We start from the raw sequence: 25328 nt of genomic DNA, 5'->3' as shown, positions 1-25328 counted from the left end.
AATTTCAGCTCTCATTTCCTGGTATTCACATCTAGATGTGTTAAACAACTCAGGACATATCACCCTTTGTTTGAACCCACCCATTTTTCAAGTGAGCAGAACTATTGGAACATGTGACTGACAGATGTGTCTTGTTGCCCAGGTGTTGCCTTTTAGGTTGATTGTCCAAACATTAAATAGCTCTGCATGACTAGTCTAAGTTTTCATCCTTGGTTCAAACCTATAAAGACTGTATTTCCTGTTATAGTGGGTAAAACAACATGAAGACCAGAGAACTGTCTGTGGGAGAAAAGCAAGCCATTGTCAAGCTGAGAAAAGAAGGAAAATCGTCCAGAGCCATTCGGACAAACATTGGGCAAAGCAAGCACAACAATTTTTAATGTCCTGAAAAAGAAAGAAATTACTGGTGTACTGAGCAACAGACGTCGAACAGGTCGGCCAAGGAAAACAACAGTAGTTGATGACAGAAATATCGTGAGAGCTGTGAAGAAACCCCCCCAAAACATCAGTAAGTGACATCAGCAACGACCAGTGCAGTGCAGTGAATTCAGAAGTGGACAGAAACATTTTGTCTGCCAATTTACGTAGAAATGCATTGAAACTAATCAGGAGGAAGTTTATCATGCAGCAGGACAAAGACCCAAAGCACACTGCCAACAAAACAAAGGACTTTATCAGGGGAAAAAGTAGAAGGTTTTAGACTGGCCAAGTCAATCACCTGACCTTAACCCAATAGAGCTGCACTTCATCTCCTTAAGAGGAGACTGAAGGGAGAAACACCCCGAAACAAACAAGAACTGAAAGAAGCTGCGGTAAAAGCCTGGAATAGCATTGCAAATGAAGAATACAACAGTTTAGTGATGTCGATGGGTCGCAGGCTTGAGGCAGTTATTGCAAGCGTTATGCCACCAAATATAAAATGTTATTTACTTTAAGATTATTTGTTCCATTACTTTTGCTCACCTAAGAATGCTGTGGTCTAATACAAAGGGTGGTATGTCCTAAGTTGTGAATACCAGGAAATAAAAGCTGAAATTCTGAACTCTTGTCTCATACTCATCTTTTGATCTTAAACCCAAATGTCTTCAGTGAACTACAAAAACAAAGGAATTTGCCCTACTGTTCCAATACTTTTGGGGGGGACTGTATTAACTGCAGCACACTTCTGATATACAGTAACAACATCTGAACAAAATGATCAAAATGAAAAAATGCTAGGGTCACTAATTTTGTACAAATTTTATCCTAAAAAAGTGTGTTCAACCGCTTCAAACACTGAAGAAAGTGTCAGAAAAGTTGCATAATTCATACCGTACAAACAGGAACCCTTGAAACATAATTTACAAGAATGAGTAGAAAGTTTGCAAAAAAGGATAACATGGAACATCTTGTATTTGAATTGTCCACTATTTCACACATTCATTACTCATCATTAGAATTATAATACTTATTTTAACTTTGAAACAAATGACATTAGAATAAACTTTATTGCACTAGTATTAGTAATGTATGGATGTCTCTGCAGAGATGCACCCTGAACAACATGTTTGTTTTAAATAACACACATAGCTAGTAATGTGTTCCCAAAGACAACTCATGGTAGTTTAGTCAGTGAAAAAACACTTTATTTTTTAGAATACATTCATGTCCTTGACCTTCCTCAGTCAGTCATTACAGCTGAATCTGTCTACATGTCAGATTCAGCTGTCTGCAAACCCGTCCATCCTCTTCTGGGCGACCTCACTGATCATAGCTGAAAGAGAGAGACAGCACAAAGACGTTTCAGTCACTGCTCCATGTAAATTATATTTGACATTAATGACCTCTGTGATGTTTAAAAACAACCGCTAGGTGGCACTCCAACAAAGTCTATGACCTGATGACCCCTGGAAGAGGACTTCTGAAATACATTTTTAGCTGTCAGGGATAATAACATCGGCCTAGAACCTCCAACAATTGGACAGGAAGGTTATATTTATTAAGATTGTAGGATGGTTTTGGGCTGTAATGAATCTGGTGTGGAATTGTCTATTTTTGTGATTATTCAAAATTAAAGGGGGCGGGGTAGCATTTTCAGTCATTTCAGCCAATTTGGGCCATAGTGGCTTCCCGTGCGTACTGAAAATTTTCATGTTTACAGTGGGTATGTTTAATTTTGCTTGGTGGCAATCTGTGAAGTTTAGAAAAAGTTTACAAATTTGCCATATTTCATGCTCTACATTCACATTTTATGATGTACCAATACCTGTCTCAAATGTTTAGGTACATGTATACATGTCAGTTTTGTCAGAACAATAAACATTTATGGATCGTGACAAAAAACTGCAGGATATTTTGCACTTTTAATATAAAGGCCAGAAGTGTGTTGTCTATGCAAAAATGCATTTAAAAAGTAATGCCCAAGTGTTGGTTGAACTGGTTAATAACAGTTTGTGGTGACCCATATCTGGGATTTCTGACAATTTTCTGTTCCATTTTCAACAATTATGGGGGCAGAAAATATAGGATTTTTCTTCTTCCTGCTCCTATTCGATCAAGAAATGTATTATTTCGTGACAGGTGTCGAGGCTTACAGGTTGTGTACAATTTTGTGCTAGTAGTGTACAATGAAGTGACGCTGTTGCTGAATGATGGTGTGTTTGTGGCTGGTGAGAAGACTTCTGGTTGTTGTGTTGGATTTAGGAAGGATACTAAACAAACATGGAGCATTAGAGAAAGCAGGTTTGCAAATTAGAGCATTGCCCGGCTTAAGCAGAGGAATCTCTCCTTCACAACTGAGAAGATCATATTGTATTCCCTTACTGTCCAGCAGCTCTCTTGCTGTGTATCTCTTCTCCAAAGTGTTGTTAACCTCTGCCATCAGCCACGGGAAGAAATCAGTCTCAATTTCTGGAAATCATGACCACAAATATGATAAAAGGTTAAACACTCATCTATGTCATCATGCACAGAGTATCATGCTCATATATTACGTGTCACACATCATATTACAGATTGTATGAAATGGAGTGCAGTGGTGCCCTCATCTGTCAGAAAGGAGAAAGCTAAGATTGAGTGGAAGGCGATGCTGGAGAGCAACGCAGCAAAGGAAAGCTGACCTTTCTCCACGGGGTCATAGAAGTAACCGTGGCTTCTCAGTGAGGTGAAGACTGCCGGGAGGAGGTCGGCCAAGTACTGCTGGGTGTACGCCCGGGCAGCAATCTTCTCAGCAGTCTCTCTTTCTTTCTTCAACACCTCCTTCTGCTCTGCAATTCTACGCTCCTGATGTCAGACAATACGTTTGTTAAACAAACACAAACTGTGGTTCTGAATGTGAACGATCAAGTCTGTCGATTTGATATGATAGTGATTCTCAGAAATAATCCTGCACACAGAAGCAGGTGCTTATTTAGGACTGTGGTAGCCACATGTTTCCTTCATTTCCTTAACTGTGTAGTTAATTGGGGAAGAAGAAGAAATTTAGTTTGAGGTTATGGTTTGAACAGATTAGACTGACAACGGTGTCTCCCTGGCAACATAAGCAAACAAAACTCTTGTGAAATAACCAACTGTGTGGTCATGTAGAGTCACATTGCTTGTAGTGATAATCTAAGAAGATTTCAGACATCTAAATCTAAGTTCTTATTAAAGTTTTTTTCAATTGCTAAGATACAATGGTCAAAACTGAAGGCACTTTTTCAAAACTCATCACACAGTCTGCATTACCAACATGCATCCTGGCCAAACAGTTAATCTCACCTCCAAAAGACACTCAAACCACCACACTTCATATAAGCCTCAAAATAAACTCAGCCAAAACACTGGCAACAATAACCACTCAGAAAGCATACACTGTCACTCATAACACACTGACCTACAAAACACTAACAACAGGAAGCATTATGTAAATTTGTTGAACTTTTATCCTTGAAATGTGACTGATATTTTCATATAAATCAGTATTTCATTATAGAATACAATTCTTGTCAGTCAATTTGATACATTTCTCGGATTAGAATTGAAATTCTACTTGTTCAACCTCCACATCATCTAGTCGCTTGTGCACACCATATGTAACAGCAATTTCTCAGTCTTTTGAGAAAGTGCAAATTGCACATGCTTTGACACATTTATGCAAATTATTATGTACATTTGTCTGCTGTTTCCTACATTATCAATTGCTTACTATATGTCATGTTGATCACAATGTATTACAGTATACTGGTTTTACCCCCCAAAACATCTAGACATAAGTTCATTGCGTAAGTCACTACATGTAAAATGGTTGAACACGTCATAATCTGCATTTTCCTACATATGTCTATTAGACTTGTTTTGTAAATTTGTCCTACAGTAAATTGATGAAGTTCTGATCTGTTGTGCTGTGAATAAGAATCTGTGGCCCAATAGACAGGAACGTCAACCCGAGGGGGTGTTTTCATGTTTCCATTTCTTATTTTGTAATTGTTTCCGTTGTGCTATGCAGTGCTGTAAAATAGTCTTGTTTTTTTATTTTCTGTATCACAATACAAAACAAATTACAGTGCATACAGTAACTGTGTTCACATAGTTAACACTGGTACCTGAGACCCAATGACCACAGTCTGTAATTTATGTACCATCCCCTTGAACCAGTTCTGCTAAAATATAAGCACATTTCTTGCTTTACACTCAGCTTGCAGTTTTACAGTAAAACCACATTCAAAACTTTACACATATTTCTCTAAAACATAAAATGGATGTAAATGTTCTGCAAAGATGTTCTATATATATCTGTCCTGCTACAGCAAAAATGCAGGAAATTTGGTGTGTTAGCATTTGAAAAATGTGCTGCAGATATACAGTGTTTTGCAGGTGGTGAAGTAGTAATGGGAAAAGAGTTCATGGATTTTGGAGAAAGTGGTCATTGAATGCATTTTGTGTGAAAACAATGAAAAATGATTCACAGTTTTGTCCACATACACTTCTGTTTTGCTGACTGTGTGAAGAGTTTTGACAATATGACTTCAGTTTTGACCAATGCAGGTTAGCAATTGAAAAAAACTGTAATTGATTTAAAAGGGATCTTCTATCATTTACATACCTTCTCCTGACTGTGGCGTCTCTCCTGCTCCTGAAGCCGCTGCACCTCTGCCAGCTCGTTATTTCGGAGCTCTTCGAAGGCCCTCTGCTGGGCCCTCAGACAGGCCAGCTCTTCCTCCTCCATCACCTCCTCCAGAGACTGTTCTATTGTCTTACCCACCAGGACCTCCAACACTGGCTGCACCTCCCTGTCAAAGTCAAACAGCTGCAGGGGATACTGGTAGTAAGTAGCGTTAACAGTGTGCATTTGAATTTTATCAAACATGCAAACGCTGTACATGTTTTTTCTCATTAACATCCTACATGATAAAATTTGTATTGCACTTCCATAAAGTTGGGGGGCTCAGAAGAAACAGACAATCATAGCAGAGGCCGCCAACATATTCTGACTTTTAGTCTCTATGGGTCACGGTCAAAAACCGCTGGATACTACATTTCCCATGATGCATCATGCCTATGAGATCTTTTTGTGGACTCTCCCTTCCTGGTAAGTTTGTTCACACAGGTTTTATATTATACTGTAAATCTGTAGTCTCCATACCAAAGCTAAGATAACCTTAATGATATGGTCTACAACAGGTCTAATATGTTTTTTCTGCTGAGGCTATTAAGTGTAGAAGATGTGGCCAGACCTCTAACTGGGAGTACCTACCTCTCCCTCCTCTATCTGTGTTTCAACATCTTTGCCAGATTTGGCTGGAATGAAGAGTGGGGTTGTTGGTTTGTCCAGGAAAGCATCAGTCTGGCACTCAATATCTGTAGCCACTATAACATCACTCAGTTCTTCAAGATAAAGATCTGAAAAGAAAGGTCAGAGTAATACAAAGCAGCTTTGGTTTACCAACTATTAGCTGCAACAATTAGTGGATGAATGGATTAATTGTCAACTATTAAATTAATCGCCAACTATTTTGATAACCGATTCATTATTTTCAGTAATTTTTTAAGAGAAAATGTCCAAATTATCTGGTTTCAGCTTCTCAAATGTAAATATTTTCTGGCTTCTTTTGTCCTCTATGGCGGTAAACTGAATATCGTTGGGTTGTGGACAAAACAAGACATTTGAGGACGTCACCTTGGGCTTTAGGGAAACACTGATCAACATTTTTCACCATATTCTGACCTTTTATTGACCGAACAACTAATCACTTAATCTTGAAAATGATCGTCAGACTAATCGATAATGAAAATAATTGTTATTTGCAGCCCTATTTCCAACAGCACATTTGACACATTCATTATGAACTGAATATACTATAGATGTTAACATCCTGAGGTTGTCTTGAGAAAAGTCTGACCTGTTTGCACATCAATGTGTTTTCTGCCCTGCAAGGCATCGGGAGTGCTGGGTCTGAACTGTTCCCTGACTCGTTTACGAGCAATGGCTCTCCTCCTGATCTCCTGTTGTCTTTGTGTTTCACCAGGGTCTGGCTGTGCCATCTGTAAAAGGTGGATGATAATATACATAAAGTGGCAGAAAGAAAGAGAAACCTACCAGGTATCAAGCATGGTAAAACAGATGTTTCATACTTACAGTTGGTATAATGTGTTGGGCGTATGTGTTTCCTCTGACAACACGACGATCATACATAATGTTTCCATAATTACTCTGTGTCCTACATTGTCAAGGGAAGACACTCATTAGTAGCTGACCTTGACACTCAAAGGTGTCATCCATGTCGTGTGCTGGTCTTTGACAGTCTTTGACTAAGGTGGCATTTAATTGGCATATACTTTATCAGGCATTTTCTTTCTGTCTGGTAACACAGTGGTGGAGGAAGTACTGAGAATATTTACTAAAGTAAAAGCAGTGATACCACACAAGTTAACATGAATTCAAAATTGTATCTAAATAAAAGTGTTTTCAGCAAGTATTTCTAAAGATATCAAAAGCATAAGTTTTTGGGTGTTAGGTTATTATATACAATGGATTATTTTACATATATTATTTTTAGCTTGCTGACTGATTTAGCATGTATAAATTACTCAACAGAGAATAATGAAGTATTCAGATACTTTACTCAAATAAAAGTATTAATACCATACTGTAAAAATACTCTGTTACAAGTTCTGCATTTAAAATAGTACTTAAGTAAAAGTAAGTATAATCAGGAATATTGTACTAAAGTATTAAAAGTAAAAGTCCTCAATGCAAATGTCAATGTAAATGTCCCCTGTGACTGTTACACTACAATATATTATAGCATTAGATTATTATTACTCATGCATTAATATAAAATCAGGGTTTTACTGCTGGAGTTTGTTGAGGCTGAACTATTTAGACTGCAATTAATGATTCTTTTCATAATGGATTAATCTGGTGATTATTTTCTCCATTAATCGATTGTTTTTCGATGAATATTAAAAATACATTAAAAGAATTATAAGGAAAGCAGCAAATCTTCCATTTTGTGAAGCTGGAACCATGAAATGTTTTTACATGGAAAATTACTTAATTGATTCTAAAAATAGCTGCCAATGGATTTTCTGTCAATAAACTAATGCACAAGCTGTACTTGCGTAAACTGTTGGGTAGTTTAATTTATAACAACATCAATACTTATAAAATCTTCATGTATATTTAATGTATAAAAGTACAATACTTCCCTCTCAGATGAAGTGGAGTAGAAGTAGAAAGCATCATTAAAAGAAAATACTCAAGTAAAGTACAGGCACCTCAAATTTGTACTTAAGTACAGTACTTGAGTAAATGTACTTTCTTACTGTCCACCACTGGTATTCAAGTAAAGCGTAAGTGTCTCAAAAGTGCAAAACTTGAGTAAAGTACTAAGGTCTGTACAGAGCTCGGTAGAGGGCCTTTAGCTACTCTGCTCCCTTCACCTGGAATACATTGCAGACTGACTTGCAGCTGAAAAATCTGACGCCCTTTGGTGAATTTTAACATGGGATGAAAGACTGGAATTAAAGTTATGCTGTTTATATGTGTATCTTAAAAGTCATTGGTGAATGTCCTTTGGTTGTTGCGGTTGTGTCTGGTGTTGCAAAAGGATACTAAAGAACAGTCCCCACACCAGCCACAGCCTGTTCACCCTGCTGCCTCCTGGGAAGAGATACTGCTGCCGCACCACCAGACAGCAGAGCAGCTTTCTCCCCCAAAACTATCAGACTTTTGAACTCAAATTCATCCTCAGCACTGTTCCACTGAATATAGTTTATTTTTGTTAACCATTTTTACAGTTGCTTTTATATTAATGTATCTTGTCTGCTACTTAGCAGGAGGGAGTTACAAACTCAATTTCTTTCTACAACCTGTTGTATTGTGACAAATAAATCAACCTTGTACTTTGTACCTTGTATTTGTAACTCTGCTTTGTCAATATGCTTCGGCAGCCCTTTGAAAAAGAGGTTTTAAATCTCAATGAGATCATCTGGTTAGATAAAGGGTTAAATAAAAAAAATTACTTAGTTACTGTCCAGCACTGGTGCTCAAATAGAGGGCCTCTGAAGTCACATGAGTAAATGTACTTAGTTGCTGTTCACCACTGTCAATATCATTTAGTATTTCATCAGTTAAATAACTTGAGACACTTCCCTGCTAATAAAGCCATGTAACGTTAAGTTACTGTGATTATCTTTTAATTCGCACTGCATGTAACGTAACGTTAGCCATCATTAGACTGGTTTTGATGGGTTATGTTATCTCAAGTGAAAGTATGTAACGTTGTTTGTCAGAGTAAATATTGTGATGTAGCTGTAGTAGTCTATCTGCCTGATGAGATACAATGAAGCAACGTTAGCACTTTGCAAACACATTAGCAACAAACGTACTGTTCAGACGGAGGCTCTCTGTATTTGGAGCGGTTCTCAACGGGTCTGGGGCGACTTGAGAAGGTATAACTTCCGTTAGCATCTCGCTGGTTGTGTGAAACAAAAGCCATTTTTGTTTTTTAGAAACTCTCAGGAACCATTAGACACCGTACTAAAACAACTGAGAGGAAAGGAGGCAAACTGTTTTAGCAACCGTCTCCAGGAAATGTAAAAAACGGCTGTCACGTCACTTCCTTTAAAAAATACAAGCGTTGTCAGTACTATTTCTGCTGCTACTATGCAAAGCAAGTTAAGTAGTATAGCATATATCAACATCAAGGTAATTCATTGTACTTTACATAAAACATAAAAGCAGCAGAGTTCTGTCTGCTAAGTTTGTTTTATTATTTTCTTCAATCTTCAATCATTTTTTCTATGTGTTTGTTGTTTGTTATTCCATTAAATGAAAATGGAGAACTGATTTACTTCTTGTGAGTTGTTGCTGATTTACTATGTCAATAAAAAAGATTTATAAAAATACAACATAAAAGCAACCAATGGCAATATTAAAGGTCATTTAAAAACAAAATAAAAACAAGATAAAATAGGAGAGCAAAACATACAGTGCAGTGTAAGATATTAATCAAATGCCTCAAATTTGATTTAATAAAACTGCAGCAAACATAAAATTCTTTGGCCTTGATTTAAAAGAACTGGGAGTTTCAGCAGACCTGCAGTATTCTGGGAGTTTATTCCAGATACATGGTGCATAAAAACTGAACGCCATTTCTCCATGTTTAGTTTTGACTCTGGGGACAGAGCCTCAGAGAGTCCCAGATGACCTGAGAGGTCTGAATTGCTCATAACGTAGCAGAAGATAAGAAATGTATTTTGGCCCTAAATGATTCAGTGCTTTGTAAACCAACAGTTGTATTTTAAAATCAGTTATTTGACAGAAAGCAAGCCAGTATAAAGACCTCAGAATTGGAGTGATGTGACCCACTTTTTTGGTCGTAGTGAGATCTCGAGCAGCAGTGTTTTGAATCAACTGCAGCAGTCTGATTTTTTGGGCAGACCTGGAAAGACACCGTTACAGTCATCGAGTTGAGTATTTCTAGATCCTGCTGAGACCTAAGTCCTTTAATCTTTGATTTATTATTCACGTGAGTAGGCTGATGGTGTAATCAACCTAATGTGGCTGTTGAAAATCAGGTCTTAGTCAATGACTATATACCAAGATTTCTGGCTTGTTCCGTCATTTTTAACATTGCTGACTGAATCTGAACACTGACTTTTAATCATTCTTCCTTTGCTCCAAAAACAATGACTTCAGTTTTATCTTTGTTTAACTGAAGAAACTTCTGGCACATTCAATCATTGATTTGTTCTCAACACTTATTCTGCGCTTGTATGGGAATATAGTCCACATGTCATATTTTGTTTGTAAATGTGTGTGTCATCTGCATCATTTTTTAAAAATAATTTGTTGTTCTCCATAATCTGAACCACTGGATCATGTAGATGTTAAACACAAGAGGCCCTAGCATGAAGCCATGGGGAACTCAACAGGTCGTTTTTGTCAGCTCAGGTGTGTAATTACTTATAGACACAAAGATGTCCCTGTCCTTTAAGTTGGATTCAAACCAGTTTAGTACTGCGCCAGAACGTCCCAATGTACAACTACTACTGCTACTGCTACTGCACAGCTTTCACTGCTACTATTATTGCTACTGCTGCTACTACTAACACTTCTCCTACCGCTACTACCATTATTACTCCTATTACCACCACTAATTGTAATAACAATAATCATAATCCTAATAATACTAATAAATGTATCTATTTTAACTCAAACTAAAATTTCTGCTGTTTCTATCATTATCCAAGATCTTTCTCAGCAGTTGTGTATGTATAGATTTTCCATTTATTCTGAGTGTTTTAAGGACATCTCCATGTTGGCTTAAGGATGTAGTAGTAGTAGTAGTACCACAAAGCTCAACAGAAAATCAGGTATGTCAACAGATATGCAGATTACTATCAAAACAGTGCAAAAGCTTATCAGACTTTGTTGAAAAACTGTCAACACCTCTAGTGGCTTTTGTAAATCCTGTGTTTCAGAAATTCTGAGTATAACCTGACACAAGGACATACTTCCTGTACAGAAAAGTCAAAAGGTGATGAACAAAGTCAACCTTGTACTGCACTTCAAACACTTATTTATGATTTATGAGTAGCATAAGAAGAACTTTCAAAAACTGGTTTTCTACTTGAACAATTTCTACTTATATTATAGTGGTGATTACATACTGTAGTTAGAAGTAATAACACAAATTATTGTTGTGAGTTGCGGTTGTAGCCTTGACATCTGTTGCAAGCTCTACCCTTTTTGCATATTTAAACAGTGTACAAGGAAAACAAAACTGTGCACTTGAAAACAGAATTGTTATTCTCACAGGTCGCACTGAAATGTGGGTGGCATGAGGCATTTAGTACAGGGAAAGCAAAAACTCCACTCTATGTTAACCACAGAGAGCATTTTCAGCTCTACGAAAAGTCTGAAAGTGTCAAACAGTGTGGCAAATAAGATTCAACTGTATTTGTGAGGACAAAGGTGAGAGCTCTGTGGTCAGGGTGACAACTGAACAGGCAGTTTTTTATATCAGAGATTTCATGGCAAAGATGATCGTGACATAGTTTTTCATGTTTGATTTGTGTATACTACACTACTATTATTACCAGCACCACTACCACTACTTCTACTGCTAGGACAAATGCTATCACTGTCACTGCTGCTAGTACTAATCCACTTCTATCACTACCACTACTACTGCTACTACTTCCAGTATCACCGCAACTAGTACTACCACTACTTCTAAAGCTACAACCTCTACAACTATCATTACAGTATATTACTGCCACCAGCACAAATACTATTACTACTATTACTACTGGCATTACTGTTACTAGTACTACCACTACAACTATTACTGTAGCACATCACTACCCCTACTAGCACAAATACTGTTACTACTACGACTACATAAATTATTTTGCCATAGTTTTGCATATTATGCAAAACTAACTGTTTTATAACAGGCGACTATTTAAATAACCAAACAAAAGATTATTATATAACATTTCCATGAAAACTATACGTCATTCACAACACAGTCAGAGGAGAGTACCATGTTGGAGTTATGTCATGTGTTTTGGATCTTTTTATAAAAATGAATAATGAATGTCTATTCAGTTATGTGGGAAGGTTTCTGTGTGTGTAGAGGGATGATATTTGCTCTCCTCTCTGCATGTTGTATTGTTTATGCTTCAGCTGTCACAAATCATTAGGCATTATTAAAGGGAAAACAGTTCAGCTTGCCACTGTGTGAGCCTTCTTTCATTAATATTGGCTGTCAGCCATGAGATTACCCAACCAGCAGGGCATACTTCCCTGCATTCATCTTTTTTTCAATGTAGTAATGTCATGTTTTGTTATGTTGATTATTCCAGACTTGTAGCCTTGATTCACAAGGTGAATTACTTTATTTCAAACATATTCTATTAAGCACAGTATAGGGGAGGAAAAAGCACCCACACTGTAGTCGAAAGCCTTCCTCAGCATTTCAGCATACCACCTACTGTTTTTAAAGTGTTAACTCAAGTGAGATATGTACATTGAAATGTGTTTTGTGTGCTGTAATCATTCCTCCAGCTATCCACTTAATTTGTGAATTTCAGACTGCTGAAGTCGTTTATTAACTTCAGATAAGAATATAATTTCCACTGGGGATGTGGGGGACATGTCCCCCTCATTTTTCCAGTTTCTAATTGATGTTCTTATTGAAATCTCTTTGAATATTGTCCTCTTATTATCCAGCTTCTTGAATCCACACGAGAAAAGAGAGAAGATGATGAGAATGTTCATATGCACATCTGAGAAGCCTCCAGTTATCAGTAATCAAGAGCGTTACAAGCTGCAGCAAGTGGTGCAGAGAGGGTTTATTTTGCCTCTCAGGCCCTGCAATGTTGGTGAAGGTTGCTGGTGAAGATTGTTGGGGCTGTATGCATTTACATTTACATTTACATTTACTCATTTGGCAGACGCTTTTATCCAAAGCGACTTACATTTGAGGAACAACATACAAGCATCAACAGAGCATCAGCATCAACAGAGCATCAGCATCAACAGAGCATCAAGCATCAACAGAGCATCAAGCATCAACAGAGCATATGCAGCATGAAAGGAATACCTGCAGACACTATTCAGGGCTGACAAAGTACTTTTCCCGTCTGCCTGTATTTCAGATTAAACTACAGTTTCTCCTAAAAGACACTTATGAATGTAAGTCATATATAAGCAAATACATTATCTATCATCTCTATACTGGCGCCTAAACATGATTTTAAAAACGGTTAGGGTTAGATTGATTTAAACTGGAACAGAAAATACAGATTAAATGATATTTTCTGTCACAACTGATTGTGCAGGACAACAGGGAAAAGACCCAAACGCAGATGGAGGAGGCAGCAGGATGACTTAAGTGATTTACTGGTGATGTAGCTTACAGGCAGGTACAGGTAGGCAGGCTGGCATGAAGTCAGAGTGAGGTCCAGGTAAGAATCTGCAGGCCGGATGAGGGAGAGTGGTAACAGATGGGGAAAGGCCTGGTAACTGCAGGGCTGATGATCATTCTAACTCAGAAGTGTTCGTTAAGAGACTGTTTGGGGCCTCATAATTCATTAAAAAAAATATCAAACTGTTTGTGTCCCTGTTTAAGTTGAGGTTTGGAAATAACCTGCTGTGCAACCACCATGTGGGCGAAGTGCCTTCAACAGATACGTCACAGATCGATGGCAGATATGATCTGATATCTCAAGTTTACTTTTTAAGAGGTGTTTCTTTGCAAGGAATAAGATTAACATGCACATTATATATGTCATCTTTAGCCCAGTGGTCTAAAAGACCACACTGAATGCTGCCACTCTGATGTTTCTTTCTAGTACTTCCTGCTCATGACTGAAATCATGTGATAGCTCAGGTTCACACTTCATGTTTTAGAGTTTGCAAATGTGATGCAGGGAGTGAGAAACAATAAAAGCAACATTTGTCAAAGATAACGTAAATTAACATAACATACTGTGCTTGCAATACATGGTGACTTTATGAAGTTTGTAATGTTTGATTTTCGTAGGAAAGGTGCTAATAGTGTAAAAGCTTGTCTGGTGTATTTGAGGCTTGTGGTGGCGTTGTAATCCATTGTTTTGTAAGATCTTCCTGTTTTTCTTTGTTCCCCCTGTTCATAAATATGTTAAGTATAGAGTTTTCTCAAGTTTATTAAACATATGCTTCACAAATGTAGTCATTTATGCAGACCTACTGTAATGGATTTTGGAATTATATTGGCAGATGTTGCTTTAGCTAACTTCAGTTTGCTAAATCATGCTCAGTTTCAATCTCAATGCAGCTTTTGGATGAATTAAATTGACATGTTGAGGAAGGAAACAATGTTTTAAAACACTTTTTTTTAAGTAGGAAGGAAGAGGTGGCATCAGCTCATCAGAGACAAGAGGAACAGCAATTCAAAGAAAAACCAAATCCGCCCATGTGACCATGTCTGGTTTCCTTCTGTTTTAGCATATGTGCCAGAACATGCTGTTCTCTCAATGAAGTCTGTTATGTAACACATCTAGCAAAGAGAAGTTGAGCCAAAATTTTCACTCTCCTCCAATTTTTCATTAATTAAGGACCAGTAAATAAAACTGGGGAACAATTCAAGACCACCACATACATTTGTAACAAGAGAAACAGAGAACACATACACTTTTTTTTTACTTTGTTATTTTCTTTTATTGCATAGTTTTTCTACAACAACCATGTGTCATGGACTTGCTTGAATCTGGAAGATCTCTTGACAAAGAGTATCCATCTATATCTATTGCTATCTGACATTATTTACATTTTAGCATACAAATAAACAAAGTATATTTTATCATTAGAAAAGTGCTTTACTGTAGTGCAAGAAAAAAAGACCATGCAAGGTTTGCACAAAGCAAAACAAATTGTGCTCCATGTGCTTGACTGTACATATGACTAAGTCAAAACAACACAACAAAAAACTTATAGCATATTTTTATCCACAGTGAAGTGTGGTTCCATAGCTTCATTGTGATAGACTAGATATCTATCATGATAACTACATATCTATTAAATGTTGTACTCTAAATAGTACTACTGACAAAGTGCAACCAGAAAGGCAGCACATAGCTGACATTTATTCAAAGTGAACAACAGTGAAAAATAACAAATTGGACCTGATGTACATATACAAGCATTTCTCTAACACAGAGCAGCTCAGTGGGCAGAGCCTAAAGAAGGGCATTTCTCTGTCTAACCAACAAAAGAACAGTGAAAAGTGAAATAATAGGAGAGGAAGTGGCACCTATTATGAAGCCAAACTCTCTTGCTATTAAAAAAAACATACAATCCAGCCATATTAAGTTGTCTTAGTTAAAAGGGCAGGCTAACTAACCTTCGAAATTGATGAATGCTGTGGCTCTGAATGAATGAAAATAAAAGAAACTTGCCAGGCTGCTTATTTGCAGCTTGACAACTGGTTCTTTGACTTTGCCCACTGAGATCAAACTCCGATAAATGATTGTATCGCTAAAATCCAATCTGAGAAAAGTCAATCAAACATAAGACTCTTTAGCATAAGAAAATTCCTCAAACACAGGCTGGCTACATCGCCGTGACACAACGTCATGACGACTTGCAGACACCGACTCAGACATAGCTCTCTGGCGGAAAGGCTGCCGCTGCTCGACACTCTTGGCTTTGTCCTGGGCTGCTTGAGCAAAACAGTCTATGTACTGATTGACAGAACAGGTAGCTGGCAAGTCATAATTTACAGAGGATGGACGGGACCTCCTGTCCAGCTTTATGGCATCGTGTACAGTCATTGATCCGTACTGGGGAGGAAGACCCATGTTCTGCACTGCCTGCTCGTATGCTGGAGGCCTGCAGGGCAGCTTGCTGTCCACGTGCTTAAACACTTCAATGGCAGACAGAGGGCGTGGCTTGTGCAGAAGCTCAGCTGTTGTATCTGCTTCACTCTGAGAGTCCTCCTGGAGAGTTTCACAAGGGAAGGAGTTTTCCTTCGGAGAGTCTTTCTTCAGGCTGCTCCTGCTGAAGGCTCCTAAGCTCCTGGTCCTCATAAGGACTTTACTGGCAATTCTCACAGAGTGTGAACGTCTCTTCTCATCTGCAAGTGGTCTGGCAATGTCCTGTTGAGCCTTTGCAGCCACTGAAGGCTGGTTGGTAGCATTTGATCTCCTGGGGCAGGCTGGCGACCCCACTGGGGAACTGGTGAAAACGGAGCTTTCTGACTGATTAGAGGCAGCACTCTCTAGGGAAGAGCATGAGCAGTCTTTGCCTGTCATGTAGGGCAGTGGATCCATGTTGGAGCTGCTGCTCAGTTTTGGAAAAGACACTGGCCTTGCTCCACCTCGTACTTTGAGCAAGAAGGAGTCATCTGAGATCTGCTTTTTCAGAGGCTGCTCGTCAAAGTCATCCCTCTCCATCGAGCAGTCATCATGGCTCCTGGAGTGGCTGCACAGGCTCTGCAGATCTGCTGAGAGGAGGATGATGGGCTCAGAGCAGCGACGGTTGAATGTCGGCTTTTCGTCGAAGATAGCATCAGCTGGCCAAGATGAGATGGTGAAGCTGGGACTGAGAGAAGAAGATGACCCGCTCTCTCCATGCGTGGAGCTGGCAGTCTCTCCTGCCTCTCCATCTCCATCTGGGTCGGTGCTGTCATACGCGGAATCATGATGCTGAGAGGACAGCGAGTCTGTAGAGTGGGAAAAGGAAGACATGATTAGAATATCTAAATACAATAATTACTCTCATTTGTTAAATTAGGGTTGAGAGAAGGTAATTGAGAAACAGGAATTGAACATTATCTCCCTAACGAGTGTTGAACGGACGTTTCTTCGTTCTGCATTATAACAGGAGTCAAATGCATCATATAGAGTTTAACCTATTAAACTTGAAATCCGTGTTGAGTTGATAAATTAGGCGGTGTTGCAAAAGTCAAGGGGAGGGGGTTTTTCAAAAGTTAAATAAAAGGGGAAGCCCCTCTCCCTACACATATAATTTTAGTACAGTCCCAAGGGGGAGATAAAAACAGAGATTTGAGTGAGTATACCTTCATCAGTATCCAGCAGATTTGGGATATTCTCTCCAAGTATCTCACAATGCTCAATCAGGAACTGAGTTAGCTCTGTGACCTGCAGCAAATCAGAAAAAAAGGAACCCAATGAGTAAAAGTAACAATAACATAAATTTTCAAAACTAAAACTGAAAAGAACTCTGAAAATCAAAGCTGATGTTCAGAACAGATACAATCCAGGACGGCACAGTGTTTAATTCGGTCAATAGCGAGGTTTTTATTGGCACATAACTAAACAAACAAACAAGAGTTTGTGCAAGTTTAACTTTGCTTATGAAACCTTTTGAGGTTTTCTGCATTGTGAACCGCAAAGCTTCAAAGCACCAAAAGTGAGAAAGTATATTCATAACAAGACTTTTTACCTTCTTCATCTTTTCCTTCTGCTCATCCAGCGGCGTGCCATCCAGCTGCAGCAGCGTGGGGGCGATACACACCGCAAGGTTGTGGGCGTCCATCTTGTTGGTGTCGGCCCTCTCGAGGATGTGATGGAGGACGCAGACTAGATGCTGGAGGAGGAGTTTGTTAGCCCCGGGTAGCTTGTCTACCACCCTGTCGGCAGGTTGCAAAAGGAGGAAGGAAGAGAACAAAAAGAGAACAAAAAGAAGACATTAGCTTGGCGCTCTTTTTTTTGGTTTATAGTTTCTTCCTTCTTTAAACATAAGACAAACTAAAAAAGGAGAAGTGGTCTGTATTAAACCTGCAGATGGATGACACTGGGTATGCTCCATCTCCACTAAAAGCTTTTGACCACATAAACAGTATAGAAAATGCCAAGAGATTTCTATTCATATACAAATGAGCACAGCTGCCGCTAAATGGCACTTATTAGACTCCTCAGCAGGCATTGATTGCTTACTTTCTGATTTCCAGAGCTTTCTCCTGGGTGTCTTCGTTGTCCAGAGCCGTCATCCAGTTGTCATAAAGTTCAGACACCAGCAGGCTGCCAGGAAGCTCCTTCAGAAAACTCTGCAACAAACATGAGAGGGATGGTGATGAGACACAGTATTTACAAATAGAAATGATCTGATGTGACACTCAACTGTGCTATAAAACTTAACTGATGCTTATCTTTAGGATTTGAGAATGAAATGTGTGGGTGACTCATATTGAAGATGCTGGCTTAATTAGATGTTAATGCATTCTACTGCTGGTTTTGATCAAGTGAAATATCTGAGTACTTCTTCCATCACTGGGGTAGTAGCAGTGGGGTTATAGTAGTTGTAGAAGCAGCTGCAGCAGTAACAGTATGGCAGTAGACGTTGTGGTTGTGGTAGAAGTGGTAATGGTCAAAGTAACATAATAGGAGCATCAGTTCAATTAATGCTGATGGTGTAGCAAGTACTGTAGTAGTGGTAGTTGAATGGGAACGTACTTTGAGGAGCCCGACAAGCAGAACGACCGGCTGGCTATCCATGTCCACCTCCAGTCCACTGTTGATCTGCTCTCTGATGTCCCTCATGTTCTTGTTGTTGCACGGTTTCCGAAACACTCCCTCTGTGGACGGCCCTCTCTTCCTCAGCAACACCAGCATCTCCTGGTGAAAGTACGCGTGACAGAGGTGAGATTAACATTGCAACAACACAAACAAGCTGTGTGTGTTCAGTGCATAATTGGCAGACATAAATCAATACGCCGCTTATGCGCTTGCATGGTTTCCTGTCCTCGTTGACATGTTCTTAGAACTACTGTCAAAGGTCAGCCAAGTAGGTGCTTGTTTATTTTCCATGCTCATAGAAGAATTACATCTATCTCAACATATCTCCCTTAAAACAAGAGGAAATTCTGCCAAAAATGTAGGAATGAATTAAACCACACAGAAAAGTATAAAAATAACAATTTATTTCGAGTGCAAGCAGTTTAGTTCTTGAGAAACTTGACTTGCAAGTGAAAGTGATGAGGTGAGAGATCTGACATTTAAGGTAGGAAGTCAACTTACTGCGACTGGTTTTGGAAGTGAGCAGTCGTCTGGGCATATCTTGCAGAGTGGCTGTCCAAACAGCTGTGTCTTTGTGTCTGCATCTGATCGGCGTGCTTTTCTGACGAAGCTAGAGCCCTTTCCGAGCCTCCTCACCAGGTTCCACTTGGTTTCTGATGTGGGCAGAATTGTTTTATCCATCAGCTTATTCAACACTTTATATTATGTTTACAGATTGAAGCACGTATCTAACACTTCTATTCACAACAATTTAGAATTAGTGCGACAAAAACACGTGTGCAAGAATTGAGGCCAACGTGTCAAAAGTAATTTTTGTTGCCTTCTCATTCCCAGTAGTTAGCTTTCCTTTTTTTCTGTCTCTTATGTTCTCTTTGGTCTCATATATCCAAGCATGGCACAATCAATGAGCCCCTCCCTCCCTCAAAACTTCCACTTTCAAACTCACCAATGGGCTGTGCTGGTTTGTCCTCCTGGTTATTCGGCTGCTTTGACACAGCAGAGATCTTTGCATCTCCCTGGCAACAAAATAAAGAAACAGTGATGTGGTGACGAGTATGCAAGAGGAACATGAGCATGAGTAGAGGAACTCATGGAGGGGTTATGTTTTCTCAATCCTTCCGCACCACAAACCCTCATCATCCATGTCTACTAAAACGTGAATGAGTGAAATAAGCGTACTACAAAATACCCTAGTAGAAGCCAAGAATCTATATGTATCATCTTCAAATAAAAATCTTTTTCATTTGCGGCTTTAACTGTAGTTTTTGCAGCCACAGTGTGCATTTAAGAAGCTGTATACATCCAGCAAATCTGTCTAATGTATCCTTTCGTTCCAGCATGAGCGGAAAGGCGCAGGTGTTTTTCACAGCAACTGTTGTTTCACTTGAATATCTTTAATCTCAAGAAGCCAGAGAAAATGGGGGTTTTACTTACATCAAGTGGAAACTCAATGAATTGTTCCATGCCACCTCCTGTTAGAGTTTTAGTCTAAAAGAAAAAAAGAGAGACGGGACAGAGAGAGACTGTATTTAGCAAAAGTTCTGTTTTTAAAAAAAGTGTTTTGGTTTCTTTCGGACATGGCACAATGGGTGGCGAGAGACTTACTGTGATGCTGCCGCTCAACACCTTCATTAGGACGTCTGGAGGTGAAGAAGCACAACCAACCCTCGCTTTTGCGTCTTTAATTTTTCTAATGAGAAAAAGATACATATAATACATTTATTACATACAATATAATAATATAATTATAATATAATATTATAATATAATATAATTTACCATTTGTCTTCAAATTCTTTGCAGCCTATGCCTCAGTATGCACATTTTTTAGTCTGCATTTTGATTTTATACGGCCACACAAAGTGTTATTTTAAGTTTTCGTGCATCACCCTAGCAGTGGATCAAAATGCTGCCACTGACTTATTACAACAGTGACAAAATGAACCCTGTTCTTCATTACTTAAATATGTTATCTTGCTTTCATAAACAGCACATTATCTACAACCTTAATTCAATTCAAAAAATTTCATTGTAACGGATTGATACAATCACTGAACACTCATTCATTTAGCTGATAGTTGTGTAATTCCTGCAGCAATGCTACGTTGTCAACATTGATAAAAATGTATTTACAATCTAGCTCAAGTACAGTCCAACTCTAATCAATTCTGAAAATTGAAAGGATATGTAATTTGTTGATAACATATAGATTATTAAAAGCCTAATTTGAGAATAATGTTGTTTCTTACCTGTAAAGAGTATCTAACCAGCGTTCTTTCACCTCAGGCGAGCTGTGGGTGAAATAACAGCATAGTATGAGTTACTAATCCACAGAGAGCATAAAACAGACCAGTCGGTACAGTGGGAGGACTGAGACTAACTGCGCACCCACATTCTCTTTTAACAACTCTGGTGGAAACTGTAACTCAGTCATGGGAACAGGAAGCAGCGTCACGGCGGCTCCTGGCCAGACACCTTCCACTTCCTCCTAGGCTCGGTGTGCTGTGGCTTGGCGTCCGTCAGTGGAAACATGATGACAAAACAGATACGTGGGCCTACATTAACACCTGAAAGGCTTCACCGTTGATAACCTGTGGAATCATTAATGCCAGGCAGCTTGCAGCACCACATCGCTGTATGTCAACAAGTGAGCACATGGTTTCTCGTAGGCTCCATGATCCCCTCCATGTGAGTGAGAAGGAATGAAACTTTTGCACACTGAATCATACCAGAAGTCTCGTTTTCTAATAAAACAACTCAAAACCATCCAGGGGATTCATCATCTTGGAAGACAACAGCGAGTCAGAAAGAGTTTTATGGTTTGGTTGATTATTTTTGCGAGAAACGTGGGAGTCAGTGAATAACACAAATGAAGCATTTCTCATACGGTGCTTTGATGAGATAGATGGCATGCCATTTACTGTAGATAATGTATTTTCAGTCATTTTAATCGATTACACTCAACACTGTCCTGCACTTCATCTTTATTGTAAAGATCAGTGTTTAAAGTCAGCTGATGTTATTCCCCTTACATGATGATTGGTTTGGCGGCCAGTTCCACGCTTCCTATTTTGCAACCTCTTGATGCTGCAGGGAGGACTTTCTCTTTGCAACTTCCCTGTTTTTCATGAAGGCCACAAATCATATGACCATTTACTACATGTGTGGATATTCCGTGAACTGCCTCAGATTTCATTTATTTAATGACTGACAAAAAGAGACGGTCAAATAAGAAACAGAAAGCCTTGTGTGTACGTGTGCTGCTCTGTCAACATTTGGGAAATACACTTATTAGCTTTGTAGCAGAGAGTTTGATGATTTGATGCCAATCTCTCATCTGCCTGGTTTGAGGCCACAGCTAGCAGCCAGTTAGCTTAGCTTAGCACAAAGACTGGAAACAGGGGAAACAGCCTTGCTTTTATAATCCGCCTGCCAACACCTCTAAAACTAACTAATTAACACAATATCTCATTAATTTAATCAGTTGAATACTTGAAGAGTTGCTGGTTGGTGGATTTTTTTACTGTTAGACAGACACTTAAAGTTAAGGTTTGAAGTTAAGAGCAGGATCAGGGTGTAAAAGAAAGAATAACAATGGACTGAAGATCCTCACAGCCACATGATGATGCATAGACATGTGTGATCAGCATGCAACCACATGTGAATCAAAACACTTCATGAGCTGTTGTTTGTATGTGAGTCATCTGGTGCAGTTCTGCTCACCGAAAACACACCAAGCAAAAAGTGAGAGCCCAGGCCAAGACGAGAGTCACCCTGAGGTCAAAATCCGCCGCTGTTCCCTCCTCATCCTCCGGTTCATCTTCAAAACCGTAAAGCCAGATGTCCTCGAGGTTCACTCTGTGCTTCAGACGGTAGCTGGCAGTCGACCTGTTAAAACAGAAGCAGAAAGAAAGGCAACAGCCATCTAAATAGTCCTTTAAGTTTCCATTTGACACAGTGTTGTTTTTCAAGATTGAAATGCAGGTTTCAGTTCACATGTCCGTCTTGACTGATTTTTCCCCCTTCTACAATTGTTGCTCGTTTTGGAATACAGTTATTTCTTCTAGCACCCTGTTTCCCCTGTTTGTGAAACAGTTGGAGCTGAACACAGAAATAATAGGTGTAATTTAGCATGTAAGAGCTTGTTTTGAAACTGGCAACTTCAAAAAATCTAATGGATCATCTGTACGAATGAAGCACTTCCTTGAACACTTCAGTGGAAAATTGATTTCTGTACATGATAACATGGTGAGAAACAATCGTCTGTGATGCAAATATTGATTGTCAAGGATCAAGAGACAAAATGCTCCTGTGATACTATTGGTGGACATTTCCTTCGATGCAGCAATATCACTATAGAAGGCAAACTACACATTTCTGAAGGCATATTTCACAATTCTGAATAAAACAGGTGTTGACTTTGACAGCTGTTGAACTGAGTGTTGTCTATATTATATATAAATAAATATAAATAAATATCAAAGTTAGCTAAACTGAAGCCTACGTTTTGAGGTGACTGAAACTCTTTGTGCTCTGAAAGAGAGGCCATGGTGGAGTCCGAAATAGTAACTTTTGTAAATGGTTGAAAAACAGCTATCCAATCACTAGTCACACAAAAGGCGACTAGTGATTGGATAATGATGATGATTATCCAGTCACTAGACTGATTAGAGGGGGAGTCATTCATCCATTCTTCCCGCTACACTTCTGTACAACTTTAGACAATGACCCTGCTGACCTCATTAGTGGTCTATTGACTGGATTCGGTAGTGCTGATCAATCGGAGGGGGAAAAAAGAGAGGGATAAAAACACACATATCGACAATATGTCTTGAATATTAGTATCTAGCCTGTTGGAAGTAGGCTTTCTGAGTTATGACATGTTCTTTTGACGGATGCGAAAAAAAGATGTGTGTTTAGTATGACGCTAGAGCCCGGAGGTGATTAGCCTAGCTTAGCTTACAGACTAAACTGTAAAGACAACAAAGACTAACATTTCTGTTTGTGTACAAACATGAAGCAGTGGCTTTAGAGGTGTTTGGAGACATATTTTTGAACTTTGGTCAGATCCAGGCAAGCTGTTTCCCCCTGCTTTAAGTCTTTAAGCTAACCGGCTGTAGCTTCATATTTATTGAGAGTGGTATTGATCTTGTCATAATAACTCTCAAATAGAAAGCAAAAGGTGTACTTCCCAAAATGTTTAACTGTTGTTATAAGGCTGTTGATATGATGATATCAGCGCTCATCAACAATTATTAAAATGATCACAAACCAACTAAACCAGGTGAGTTTTTTTGTGGTTTCTCAAGGTCTGGTTAATAATCCAGCCTTGGTATGACACCATGACTAGTAAACTGAACTTGATGAGTAAAATCTGTGAAGTGCCTTTTTAATGTTTCTCCACAAAATGCTAAAAAAACCCAAAATGAACACTGAATGGTACCATAAACAATATGTGGAAGTAATGAATGTTCATATATATATACTCATAAGACTCCAAAGTCTCTTATTGTATTGTAATGTAGTCCCAGCTGTGCGTACCTACTGGAACAGTGGGCAGGTTGTGGTACACAGATGAGTGTTGTCCTCCCACTGAAGAGCTATAAAATGTCCTTGACAAACAGCTCTAATCTGACTAAGATGAGCAACCAGTAATTACAAAAATGCAAAACTTGTTTATATTGACTGTTTAATTTTGTTCAGTGGGAATCTTCAAGATAATGCTGTTTTCATCCTACAGGATCAAATGAAAGGTAGATTTTTTAAAATTGTCTCTCGAGGTATGTGTCGTGAGCCTCATTTCAAGATTCAAGATAGTGCCACTTGTGAGACTAATGAACCAGCATTTAGAAGTGTATTTTCTTAAAGACAGCCAAACTTCAGCTGAAGATGTGTTGAAATTATTTTTTGAGAAGAATTTTTCCATTGAATACAGTTGAGTTTCGTGTCATGTGACTCAACTCAGAGGGAACCACCATTCTTTCTGCTTCTAGTCAGAGTGACTAAACACAAACAGTCTCTGTGGGAGATTCCCCAATAGTCCAAGCATACAGTCCAAAAATACTCATTTGGTTTTTACTTCCTCTTTCACTCTCCCATTTCAACTGTACAAATATGTGAAAATTTTCAGCAGAAAGTTATTTCAATACCACATCAACATTACAGCGGAATTTCCTACATTTGTTTTTGACTTTCTGTCCGTTGGTTCAGATTTCCTGTGGACACTTATTTGAGTTTCTTCATATTTAACTGAAAATAACTGATAATCACCATCTATATATTGGGGAATGTATAAATATCTACACTTACTTGAGTTTGGCGAAGATAATGACGTCGCTGAAGAGGAACAGGTGTCTCTCCTTGGTCTTTGAGCCCTCGGTGACCTGAACACACTCGTCCAGCAGCAGTTCTCCGTTCTCACTGGTGAGGCCAAGGACGAATGGACTCTGCTCCACAGAGACCCAGCAGGAAGCCTCCTCTCTGAGGGAGAGGACACACAAAAAAAGGTGGGTGGTCACAGACAGACCAGTCTAATTTTGGTAATTATGCTTTATACTGGGTTTACAACATTTTCTCGTAGGGCCTTTAACTGTTTCAAAGGCGATACTAGGAAAATATAATCTCAGCAATATATAAATTGCAGGTGTTTTTATATAATCCCACAAAAGGTGGTCCAGCAAATGGCTTTTAATGATACACAACATCCTAAATTTTTAAAAACCACCAGCAAAACAAGAATCAGTATGCTTGGTTGACAGACGTGGGATGTGAAGACCAAAGAACCAAATAAGACTCTTTTAACAAAGAGATTTTGCAGACATTTTGGGAGGACATGT

General features: G+C 38.8%; 2 protein-coding genes across 2 annotated transcripts; both read right to left on the bottom strand.

The window, feature by feature from the left end:
- Positions 1-1603: 1603 nt before the first annotated feature.
- On the bottom strand, positions 1604-9067 carry rsph3 (radial spoke head 3). The gene is made up of 8 exons (XM_046060738.1): positions 8851-9067; positions 6596-6677; positions 6360-6501; positions 5714-5859; positions 5063-5266; positions 3099-3261; positions 2803-2889; positions 1604-1753 (listed from the first exon to the last, which is right to left on the bottom strand). Exons 1-8 carry the CDS (start codon positions 8958-8960, stop codon positions 1701-1703), a joined length of 987 nt encoding a protein of 328 aa, XP_045916694.1. The 5' UTR covers positions 8961-9067; the 3' UTR covers positions 1604-1700.
- A 5597-nt stretch (positions 9068-14664) lies between these two features.
- tagapb (T cell activation RhoGTPase activating protein b) lies at positions 14665-24894 on the bottom strand. Its single transcript, XM_046061302.1, has 12 exons — positions 24802-24894; positions 22216-22380; positions 20742-20783; positions 20098-20182; positions 19927-19980; positions 19439-19508; positions 18994-19145; positions 18430-18591; positions 17914-18023; positions 17420-17606; positions 17034-17115; positions 14665-16676 (listed from the first exon to the last, which is right to left on the bottom strand). The coding sequence occupies exons 4-12, from the start codon at positions 20122-20124 to the stop codon at positions 15517-15519; spliced, it is 2004 nt and encodes a 667-aa protein (XP_045917258.1). The 5' UTR covers positions 20125-20182; positions 20742-20783; positions 22216-22380; positions 24802-24894; the 3' UTR covers positions 14665-15516.
- Positions 24895-25328: the final 434 nt, after the last annotated feature.

This window comes from Micropterus dolomieu, linkage group LG10 (genome assembly GCF_021292245.1).
Source record: "Micropterus dolomieu isolate WLL.071019.BEF.003 ecotype Adirondacks linkage group LG10, ASM2129224v1, whole genome shotgun sequence".
NCBI lineage: Eukaryota > Metazoa > Chordata > Actinopteri > Centrarchiformes > Centrarchidae > Micropterus > Micropterus dolomieu.
This window is presented reverse-complemented; position numbering and strand designations above follow the sequence as displayed.